The sequence below is a fragment of the Chionomys nivalis genome, chromosome 8, assembly GCF_950005125.1.
Source record: "Chionomys nivalis chromosome 8, mChiNiv1.1, whole genome shotgun sequence".
In the NCBI taxonomy this organism is placed as follows: Eukaryota; Metazoa; Chordata; class Mammalia; order Rodentia; family Cricetidae; genus Chionomys; species Chionomys nivalis.
The window spans coordinates 2,114,838-2,126,919 of record NC_080093.1 but is presented as its reverse complement, the minus strand read 5'-3'; the positions used below and the strand labels follow the sequence as shown (position 1 = coordinate 2,126,919).

The window sequence follows — 12,082 nt, the reverse complement described above, 5'->3', positions numbered from 1 at the left end:
CTGCCTCTGCCTCCCGAGTGCTGGGATTAAAGGCGTGCGCCACCACCGCCCGGCTTATGTTAATATTTTTAAATCAAAGTAAGAGCCAGTTCCCTGGGAGGAGTGTTAACAGAGAGGGTTTTCCAAGCTGCAGGCCTGGCTCCAGCTTGTGAAGGTCCATCTCCTGGAGGGCCTGGACACTATCTATTCCCAGCTTATGAAGGTCCATCTCTGGGAGGGCCTGGACACTAGCTCCTCAGTAGCACTTAGTACCTTGGAAGTAAACTACAATTCTAATAATCATCTGGTGACTCAGAAACAGGCAACTCCTGGACCACACGTAGAAAAACCGTGCTGACATAATCCAATACAAAAAATGGAGTACAGACCTAAACAGAGAACTCTCAACAGAGGAATCTAAAATAGCTGAAAGACACTTAAGGAAATGCTCAACATCCTTAGTCATCAGAGAAATGCAAATCAAAACAACTCTGAGATTCCATCTTACACCTGTAAGAATGGCCAAGATCAAAAACACTGATGACAACTTATGCTAGAGAGGTTGTGGGGAAAAGGGAACACTCCTGCATTGCTGGTGGGAATGCAAGCTGGTATGTCAGTGTGGCGATTTCTCAGCAAATTAGGAAACAACCTTCCTCAAGAACAACAATACCACTTTGGGGTATATATCCAAAGGATGCTCAACCATGCCACAAGGACATGTGCTCAACTATGTTCATAGCAGCTTTGTCATAGCCAGAACCTGGAAACAACCTAAATGCCCCTCAATCGAAGAATGGATCAGAAAAATGTGGTACATTTACACAATGGAGTACTACACAGCAGAAAAAAATAACGACAGCTTGAATTTTGCAGGAAAATGAATGGAGCTAGAAAACATTATTTTGAGTGAGGTAACCCAGACACAGAAAGACAATTATCACATGTACTCACTCATAGGTGGTTTTTAGACATAAAGCAAAGAAAGCCAGCTTACAAACCACAATTCCAGAGAACTTAGACAACAATGTGGACACTAGGAGAGACTTACATAGATATATTCTATATGGGAAGTAGAAAGTATAAAAAGACAAGATCTCCTGAGTAAATTGGGAGCATGGTGACTTTGGGGAAGGATTGAAGGGGGAGAGGAGAGACAGAGAGGGGAACAGAGAAAAATGTAGAGCTCAATAAATATCAATAAAAAAAGAAAAAAAAACAGTGCTGAAAAGTCAAGTTCGCACACGAAGCCAAGGCAGCCATGTCATTTCAGATGGCCTTCCACTGAGTGGCTCTGAGTGTACTGCCCAGGGCTGGTACCTCAGTTTCACACACTAGTACGGCCATGCCATGCCTGGGCCCTTTGAATTGCAATAATGCCCCACTGTTTGCTCCCCCAGGAGCTAAAGGAACCCCAGAAAAAGCACCCATGAGTCAGTAGCTTAGCTCTAGGAAGAAGTTGAATCTTAAGAATGAGATCTGAATTAACCAACCATCTGCACTGGGATAAGGTGATACACATTGTCCATAGTCTGAATACTCAGAAAGTGGAGGCAGAGTCAGGAGTTCAAGGTCATCATGTTATACAGTTTGAGGCTAACCCGAGCATCCTTGGGACCAGGTGTCAACAAATAAAAATCTTATCGTGGAATATTTGTTTTCAGTAGTATTTGCCCAAGAATGGCCACGGCTTTTCATTTTTTCACTACCATTGTTTGGTCTTTACTGAGAACACCCTTATTACATAGTTCAGTGGCGGAATACTTGCCTAGCATATAGAAGGGTTTGGGTCCCATCCTTAGCACTGAGAAGGATGAAGGGGAGAGGGAAAGAGGGAAGAGAGGGGAAAGGCATATCATGAAATGGAAATCACTCTTCAGTCTTCACCAGGGTGTCTCAACGGCACTGCCATGCAATATTGACCAGTTTAATCTTTATCTATTGTTTGGGTCAGGCCAGTCAATGGTGGTGGCCCATTCTGCTTTGGACAGCAACAGTAATCTGTGGTTTTTGTGTGGGATGCCATTCAAGCCCCTCCCTGACCAGAAGGTCAAGACTCCATGACCCATCCAAGCCAATCAGACTAGTCTTCCTGGATTTTATACTGTCTCCAGACCCAGAACTCATCACCAGCAGGGGCCAGGCCTTCTTCGCTGGTCTCTGATGCTCTCCTGGCGCCTGGCTATGAATATTCAGGGCATGCATGTTGAATGAATCACACAGAAAGCCGTGCACCTTCAACAAATGCTGAACTGAGTCTATCATTTTCCAAAAGAATTCTACAGAGAGAGAAAATTGTATGATGTTTTGTGAGGGAAATGTCCACTTTGAGAGCTGGGAAATATGCATCGGAAATAGTACCCTAAGTTACCATTTCTCTGTGCATTAACGATGTCAATCAGCCCAATAAAATAAAGCCCGTGGGGGGAGAAAAGACAAAAGGAGAATTACCTCATTACCTCAGCATCTGCTTGAACATAAAAAAAAAAAAATCACACACTGGCTAATTTTTTTTAAGGGACATAATATAACTTTCTAGAAAGACATAATCTACCTAATTATAGCATTCAGTAGACGGGAACATACAATGTTGTGAAGTAATTCAGAAGTGGGTGTGATTTATAAGACACAGAGCGTGGGGACGGGTACATAGAAATTAGATTGTTCATATTATGACAGGCTCCTTCACTGCGCTTCACAACTGTGGCAGGCCCAACCTTACTCTCATTACTGAAGGCTCCCCGCTAGGGACGACGGCTGTCAGATCCACCACCCACAGCAGCCTCCTTCCTGAACAACCCTCTGGGGAAGAGGTTCAAGGTTTAGACCTAAAACTCATTCAAAGGGGGAGTCGCATGAGGAGACGAAAATGGCCAACAAATACGTGAAGACCAGAACATCACTGATGGTCAGGGCGACAGACATTTTAAAGGAGACATCTTGCCAGTTCCAACGGCAAAAATTGAAGAACTTGTCAGGCTGCCCAGCTGACGATTACTGTCAGCCAACGCTCACCAGAATCTGTGATGAGAACACTGCTGGGGGAGGCAAACTCGCACCACTGTTGGCAGAGGAGTGAGTGCCTGTGCACCGGATGGCACAATTTCATAACATGCATGCCATCAAATCCAACCATCCCATCTCTAAGAACCTACCCTAGAAAAAATAATAGTCTATTTATTTGCATGCCTCTTTGATTAATGACTGTCTACCAGGCAAGAAACGTCCTAAGAGCCAGGAGAGTCTGATTCACCATCTAGCCACATGCTCTAGTACTTGGGCCCCACATAGAAGTAATTGGCAGTTGTTTAAAGACTCAAAAACATATGTTTACTCAGCATTAAACAAGGGAAATAGAGCAACCAATCAAAAATGGTCTTCTTGTCCATATTGAATGGGGAAATTAAAATTATGACTCACCACAGCAACAACCCACCATCGACATAAAAACAAGGCCATAATACTGGTGTCCCCAAAGACCTGATAGCCATGTTTATCCTCAAATACCTGGCTTCCTAGTTAATTCCACATCTCAGACAGCCATTACATACTCTTAAATAAGTCTTTATCAAAGTCTGGCTGACAAACACATTCTGGTTTTAAAATATGAAACTCTCACAGTAGGTTGAACAACCCTAACACCCATGTGAGCAATCTCAGTGTCAGGGGTGCGGGGAGGGAAACACAAACCTGGGTTCTGTTACTTCTGGTTCAAGTACTCCATCAGGAAAATGGAGCCTTTCGAAATACCAAGCCACGGATTTGTTTTTTTAACACAAAAACACAACACAAGGGAAGGAGCTAGGAACCTAGGAGTCCTCCCTTCTTAAATGTCAGTCCAGCAAAGGGCCAGAGAAGGTGTTTGTGGGTGTCACCATCGTTAGCGTACTCTGAGAAGTACAAAGAGAATAAGTGTAAATAATATTTTATTTTGTTTTACAATCATTCACAAACTTACCATCCATCAAAAGATCTGGTATTGACCAAGGCTGAAAGTTTCCTAAGTCCAGAAAAATGAATCAAAAGTGTTGTGATAAGACACAGGAATGTGTTATCAAAACTAATACTAGTGAAATTCAGTTCTCGTTTTTTTTTTTTTTTTTTTTTAAAGCAGTTGATAGATTCCAAATAAGGCAATCTGCCCAGCTCCTAGAGTCTCAGGTGCTGTGTGGGTTGACTTGGGGCTAATTGTGGATAAGCAATTAACACCTATTCCAGGTTTCTAGATGCTAGATAGAGAATTTCAGCGAGGTTAGCCAACTCCCTGAGGTGGCACAGTACAGTGCTGTGGAGATCTTTCCGCCCAGAGTGTGGTGGACACTATGGCTGATGAGCTTGAAAAGCCCCTTGATAGGACCTCTAAACCAACTGACTTAGCCCCTGTCTTCAGTCACAAGGCTCAAGGAAGGGAAGGCACCAACTTCAGAGCTGGTGAACTGAGCCAAGAGAAGCGAAAGGACCAGGCTGAGCCACTGAGCAGGCCCCTTCCAGGGTCAGCAAGTCGCTCAGCACAGGCATGCCCTGTACACTTTTACTTCCTAAACCAGTGTGGTTCCTCTTTCTTGACCCATTTTTTCAAACCAACCTTTGAGCAAAATAATTACCTGATTTTTTTTTTTTTTTTTTTTTTTTTTTTTTTTTTGAGTGTGTCAGGTTAACTGGATCTAGGATTTGGCTTTGTCCACCAATGTACTGAGTGACAGTCATCAGCTCCCAAGCAGTAGAGAAACGCTTGCAATAAGGCCTGGCTTTCTGGCACCCAGCATCAGCCCGCTCCCTCAGAAAGCCCCACACAGGCAGGGTGTCGACTCACTGACTAATAAATTGCTAAAAATGGGAAGTGATGAGAACACGTCGGTGGCCTAAAAAAATCCCAGCAGGGTAAAGAAAAAGGAACTAGACCGAGCCCCAAAGAAAAGCTGGAAAAGCTGCAGGCCCAGGAACGCTGAAGTGTGCAAGGGTGGGGCCTCAGCTGGGAGCCAGGCCATCCGAGCTACCTAATCCGGCGCCCAGCGATCTTGTCTTGATCGCTTCTCCCGAGTGGACCGGAATGCGAGCCGTGACCCTGTCCACGCCCGATGCGTGTCCCTTCCCATCCCCCGGTCCCGCAATCCCTGCAGGTCGCGCTTCTCCCACTGCGAGAAGACCCTCCAGCTCCTCCGCCCTGGGCTCTGCATGGCGCGCCGAGCTCGGGGAGCGCTGCACCGCGGCTGAGCTGCGGGGTGGCTGCGTCGGCCTCAGGATCCCCGGAGCCCAGGCTGGCACCTGCGGCAGCGCACGGAACTGTCCCGCCCGAGGCCGCGGCTCCCGCACCTGCGCCCGCGGGCCCGCCTACCTTGCTCCTTCAAGCTGGTGATGAGCTGCAGCTGCTTCTCCTCGTCCGAGCTGTTCATTTTGGCGGGTGGGGCTGGGGATAAAAGGCAAGGAGGGAGAGGCGAGGGGGACACGGGGGAGGGGGAGCAAAAAGCAAGACGCTGGTGGCGCGGCGTGCGGCTGCACTACCCGGAAGTTGGGATCGCTCCCGCTCCTCCCGCTCCTCCTCCTCCTCCTGGCGCGCAGCACGCGGTGAGATCATCCCGCGCACCTACTCGCTGCCCGCGGCTGCTCCACCTGCGGCGGGCGGGCCTGGGCGCTGGGCCCGGGAGGGGCGTGGGAAGCGAAGGCGGGTCAGGTGTAGAGGCCCCAGGGCGCCTGTGCGTCCGTGCGTGTGGCCTCCGCTGCGCCCTGCATTGCACCCCCGACGCGCAACGCAGTGGACTCCCCCCCGGGGTTCGCCACCCCAGAGCTTGACAGCGGATCTGAGCCGGACATGACCAACCTTAGCTGCCCTCTATTACTCACTGGTCTCTGGCCACGGCTGGAAAACCTCTGTTGCGAGCTGTCTGGCTAATTGAGTCACCGCACAATCCTGGGGGGGGGGGGGGGGGGCGTGGCAGTCTTGTCACAGTTCCTCCGCGGGTTTTCATCTATCATACCAGTGTGAAGAGGGGGATATCAGGACCTAGGCCCTGCGTCAAGGACCTCACCATGCCTGAACTGCAGGGAAGATCATCTGGTTTCCGTGGGAGGATCTTCTGTTTTGGGGAAGCCTGGCACTGCACGCTGAATACCCAAAAGTCACTGGGTTCACGCAAGGAGCCTAGTGTGTAATGATAATGATACACAGCCCTTGTGCCTCTTAAGGACCCTCGGTTGTGTTCACACCCAGGTCTGGAGTAGGCCCAGACAGGCTTGGCTTTCTCCAGCCTCTGCTTGAATCTTCCGCACTCTGGAATCCGTCTAAAGGATGGGAATAATAATGTATACTCTCCAAGAATTTGAAAAATTGAACAGGAAGAGGAATTTGATCACAGCATCAAATCCAGAATCAATACTAGAAGCTCTTATCCAGCATGCGCCAAGGTCCTATGTTCCATCCAATAAGGGGGATGAATGGCTACGAACTGCCCTGCTCTGGATTCTGCGCCGTTTTGTTTTTATGATTACGGGTGTTACGGCTGCTAATTACAAGTTGAGAAAGGCAGAGTTCTTTATTAAGCGTCCAAGATAAAGTCAACTAAGGAAGCCTTCTGCATATCTTAGATTATTACATCATCATCTCTAAACTCATCAAGAACATCGATTCAGGACTTCTGGGCATGTCTCATATCACAGCTTAGGCAAATGTCCAAGAGAAGGGGAAGAGTGTCGGCATTTGGGTAGATCCTGAAGCCGGTATGGCTCTCCTTACCACATACCATCCATGATGACCTTTGAAGTGGGAGAATGGCTTTTTTTTTCCTGTAATAAATGGCAATGTAGTATTTTAGAACACATGGTTTAGTTGGTAGGTGTTCTGAATTGGCAATGTAGGTTTCTAAATAAAAAGAATTGAAAATGAAACTTTATGAAATAGTTTCAGTATGGGGATTTTGCTGTTCAATCCTTCCTGTAATGTTTCATAAGATAGTTAAAAGTATTTCCCAGTCAGCTACAGTGATGATTCCTAAAGATAACCACATGACCTTCCTCCCGAGGTTACTCTTTTAGTCCTCATACTTGAAAGGCAGGAGAGGTGAGAGACTTCAGTCAACTGTGTGACCATGTGAATGTGGGCTGCCACCCGGTGTTTTGTGGAATGAATGATAATCTGCCCCCAAGAAAATAAGAATATATCCAGGAGAGCCAAGTGACAGACAATCACCACTTAGCCTTTGAAGGGTAGCCAGGGTGCTTGTCAGACCCAAGGGGCCAGACTGACTGCTGACCCAAACCCAAGTAACCAGAAGTACCTTCTCCAATTCCACCACATGGAAGTAAGATGCCCAGTTGATACTTAGATTGGTTTACAAATTCCCATTCTTCTAAATGGCTGGTGGAAGTGTCGGCCCCAGCTATACAGTGTACTGTGGTGTTTGGGGAGTATGAGACGAATTAAGGACCCAGTCTCAAACTGAATGCTCTGGTCTCACTCTGAATCTGTAGCTCATTGAAATGAACCCCATGCACTCCCTTTGAAATTAAAATAGCCACCTGAAAAACAATGCCCTATTATCCCGAGGGCATGCTATGAATTATTAGGATGCCTATTAGATTTACTTATTGGGATACACAGCTTCTGTTACATCGTGATTTATTTATACGACATGAATATTGATGGAAAGGATAGAGTGATATAATTAGTTTTTGTTCTGCTTAATAATACATGCAGGGATTTGTGTTTCGTTGTGTCAAAGCTGTTATTAACTGTCAAACAAAATCTAATTTAAAACATCTTGAGGGCTGGAGAGATGGCTCAGAGGTTAAGAGCATTGCCTGTTCTTCCAAAGGTTCTGAGTTCAATTCCCAGCAACCACATGGTGGCTCACAACCGTCTGTAATGGGGTCTGGTGCCCTCTTCTGGCCTTCAGGCATACACACAGACAGAATATTGTATACATAATAAATAAATAAATATTAAAAAAATCTTGAAATGTACATGCACACATACATAGACACACGCGTATGAGGCCAGGAGGTACTTCCTAAAGATGAACTGAAAGATTTGTCGCAAACTCAAGATTATGACTGCCATGAGGGATAGAGGGCAGAGGAACTGACTCAAGGGAAGGAGGTGGAGTCGGGAGCACAGTGGTCAAGAGGCTGTTTCGGACTTGCTTGGTATTTCAGGTCATTACAACAATAAGTGTAATCTGTGGTGCACAAATGATAAAACTGAGGTGTAAAGAGAAATTTGTCCTCTGACCCATTCATTCTACGTGAGGGAGTCACTCCTTAGAGACTTGTCTTCAGGGCTATTACCATAATATTAGCAACGATATTAAATAGTAACATTTGAATGTTATTTGGCAATGCAGAGAAACAGAGTTGTGATACATGACCCATTATGGGCAAACGTTGAACACATTAACCTAAGTAGGTGGGAATAAGCCAACCAGAAAATCCTATTGCCTTTATATAAAATGCTCACAAAAAAAAAAAAAAGTTGACAAATGATCTGTATAGAACTGGGGATGAAGAAGAGAAGAAAATAGAAGATGGCTCCTGATAGGTGTGTGCATTCTTTCGGGGGATGGTAAACTCTGAAATTCATTGTATTTCTGATTGCATTACTCAGGATATTCTCAAAAAATTGTACATTGTGTCCATTCAGTAAAGGCTTTGATTGTTTCCATCCATGATGCTAGATACCTTTTTAGCACCCGTGATTTGATGGCAGGTGAAATATAGCTCAGAAAAGTGTTATTTTTTCAAGAGTTATTTTATTTTGATTATGTATATGTGCATGGGGTATACATGTGAGTGTTGGTGCTCTCAGAACCAGAAGCGGGTGGCAGATTCATCTGAAACTGGAGTTACAGGCAACTGTGAGGTACCGGAAGTTGGTGCTGGAAAATGAACTTACGTCCTCTAGAAGAACATAAAGTATTCTCAACCACTGAGCCATCTCTCCAGCTCCAAAAGCTCTTTTTGTTTTAATCCTTTTATAGATTCCCAGAGCCAGATGTAGTGATGTACACCTATAATTCCAGCCTTTGGGAGGCAGAGGCAATTGGATCACCCGTAAATTAAAGGCCAGTTCAGGCTGCGCATTTCCAAGTCAGCCAGGAATGCAAAGCCACACCCTGTCCCAAAATGAGCTGGGTGTGGTGATTCGCACCTTTAATCCGCACTTGGGGGCAGAGATAGTCACATCTCCTTGATTTCCAGGCCAGTCTGGTTTGCACAGAGTTTCAAAACAGTCAGAGAAATGTAGAGAGATGATGTCTCAAAAAACAATAATAAAAAAATCTAACCAACAATTTCCAGGAGAAAAATACTTAAATAAATAACTATTAAATCAATGTTTCCTGCACAAGTATTTTTAAATTGTCAAACATTTGTGTAAAAAATTGTTCTCCTTTTTACTAAGCAGTAGTTCATATTCTTAATCTTGTTTCAGTTTAGTGTGTATGCTGCATCATTCTAGCATATCAATGAATAATTAGAAGTTTTTGAATTCTTAGATAGTTGTGTTGTTACTAGTATATGTCTGTTTATAAATGATGCTATTCTAATATACGGAACACATCTAGTACAACATAGTTCAAACACTAAAACTAAACACAGTATTAAAGTCTTAGAAGTAACTGAAGAGGGTTCAACATATAACTCTGTTGTAGAGTGCATGCCCGGCTTGCATGCACCAGGTGCTGTAGAGTGCATGCCCTGTATGCATGCACCAGGTGCTGTAGAGTGCATGCCCTGTATGTATGTGCCAGGTACTGTAGAGTGTGTGCCCAGCTTGCATGCACCAGGTGTTGTAGAGTGCATGCCTGGCTTACATGCCTCAGGTCCTTGTTTGATCTTCAGCATGCCTCCTCTCCCTCCAGGTAACGAAAGACACATTACACATGTTTGTAATAGCACTGGAAAATAAAGAGCTTTGGTGTAAATCTAGAAAAATTTATGGGAAATCTAGATGCTACAAAGTACAAAGCATCGATGAGAACAAAGATGTAAATAAATAGACATGCCATGTTCATGAGCTGGAACTCTAGACCCAGGGCATCTTCCATCATAGGCAACCGTTCCACCACTGAGCAGTTACCAGCTCCCCCAAAGCATTTGTTTTTAAATTTCTTTTTTATTCCCTTTCATGTTTGCATGTGTTGTATGTGCACACATGTGTGTAGGCTTGCTCATCTGTGCATCATGGAGCCAAGGGAAGATGACTGTTGGTCTTCCTGTCGTCACTGCTCTATTCCCTTGAAACAGGGTCTCTCTCAATCAGGAGCTAGACTGGCAGCCAGCAAGCCCGCCCACTTTCCTGTCTCTGCTCCACACCATATTGCACTGGGGTTAAAGGCAAGGGTTTTGCTGCCCAGCTTCTTACATGGGTGCTGGGATTTGAACCCATGCTCTCATGCTAGTGCATCAAGTGTTCTTACCACCTGCACCAGGCCCCAGCATGAAAGTTAATAGTGAAATATTATATATCCATTAGGGTAGCTAAAAGTAAACAAGGATGACCCTAAGTGCTGACAGGGATGCAGAGCAACCGGAACTCTGAATTGCTGAAGTAATTTTAAAAGCACTGGCACTTTGGAAAACAACTTGGCAGTTCTTTGTTAAATTACACATACATATTTCCAACAACCCATGCCTACCAGCTTGCCAAAATGAACTGAAAACGCATGTCCACAGAAAAAGATCTATGTGTAAATGTTGTTGAAGCGTTATTCCTAATCGTCAATGGCTGGAAACAATTAAGATACCCCTCAATAGGTGAATAAATAAATGAATTATGGTAGAGTCACAGAGTGGAATCTGTGAATGTGTTCATCAACTGAAAGACTGAGCTACTGATACATGGAAAGTCTGGATAAGTGTGTGTGTATGTGTGTGCGCGCACACGTGTGTGTGATGCTGTGTGTGTATGTGTGTGCGGGTGTGTGTGTGATGTTGTGTTGTGTGTGAGTATGTACATGTGGTGTTGTGTGTATGCATGTGTGTGCGTGTCTGTGTGATGTTGTGTGTGTATATGTGTGCATGTGTGTATGTGCATGTGTGTGCCTGTGTGTTTGTGTGTGTGCGTGTGTGTGTGTGCGCATGTGCGTGTGTGTGCATGTGGAGTCTGAGGTTGACAATGGCACTTTCTCTCACTGAGCTGAGCTCATCTTCTCGGTTAGGTTGACTGGCCAACTCGGATCTTCCTATGTCTACTCTCCCCATCAGTGCTGTGTTAGAGACCTCCTGCTGCACCCAGGGGCTGTATGAGTGTTGGGACCCAAACTCAGATCCTCGTCCCAGCACAGAAAGCACTTTACACACTCCCAGCTCCCCAGCCCAGTACAGCTAAGTTTGAAATGTACTTCTCTAACCTTAACAACCCAGCCTGGCTCAATTTATACAAAATCCTGAAAATCCAAAACTGTAGAATGGAAAACATACTTGTGTTTCCCTGGTGCTGAGGGAGAAGGAGGAAGCAGACCACAAAGGGGCTGTACTGGGATTTTACTTTGTTAGATAGGGTCGAACTATGCAGCCCTGGCTGACCTGAAACTCTCTATGCAAATCAGATTAGCCTCAGAAGTAGACCGGGAGATCGGTCTACTTCTGCCTCCTGAGTGCTGGTGTTAAAGGCATGTGCTACCGTACCCAGCTACACTAGGGATCCTAACGATGGTAGAACTTCTGTGTTTACTACTGGGGTGGAAAGTTTATGACTGTATGTTTTATCCAGAAACATAAATACCACCAAAATGGACTTTACCATATATAAATTTAATTTTAAAAAATTCAATCATGATAGAGAAATTTCAGATGGGAATGCATAAAATAACCAAAAAATCCAATGTGTCACTAATTCATCATGTTACCTATTAAAGGGGGGTCCTGGAGAGATGGACCCACTACTAAGAGCACTTTCTGCTCTTCCAGAGGACCCAGGTTCTATCCTAGTACCCGCAAGGCAGTTCACAATTATCTGTAACTCCAGTTCTAGGGGCTCTGATAGCCTCTTCTGGCCTCAAGGCATATGCATAGTGTACAGACATACATGCAAGCAAAGACATGAAATAAATAATAAAATCAAAAAATTTCGAAGGAAGGGACAAAAAGTACTTAAATCTAAGAAACTCAG

General features: G+C 45.0%; 1 protein-coding gene across 2 annotated transcripts in view; it reads right to left on the bottom strand.

Annotated features, from left to right (window-relative positions):
* Shtn1 (shootin 1) overlaps positions 1-5,584 on the bottom strand; it is a 103,580-nt gene extending 97,996 nt beyond the window's left edge. The window contains exon 1 of one of the 2 annotated variants that reach the window (XR_009057552.1): positions 5,315-5,584. Coding sequence is in view for 1 of the 2 variants with exons in the window: in XM_057777189.1 (XP_057633172.1) it covers positions 5,315-5,372 (58 nt within the window). In the remaining variant the exon portion in view is untranslated. The remainder of the gene's footprint in view (positions 1-5,314) is intronic. The other variant, XM_057777189.1, reaches the window with a different exon arrangement.
* Between the last annotated feature and the right edge of the window lie 6,498 nt (positions 5,585-12,082).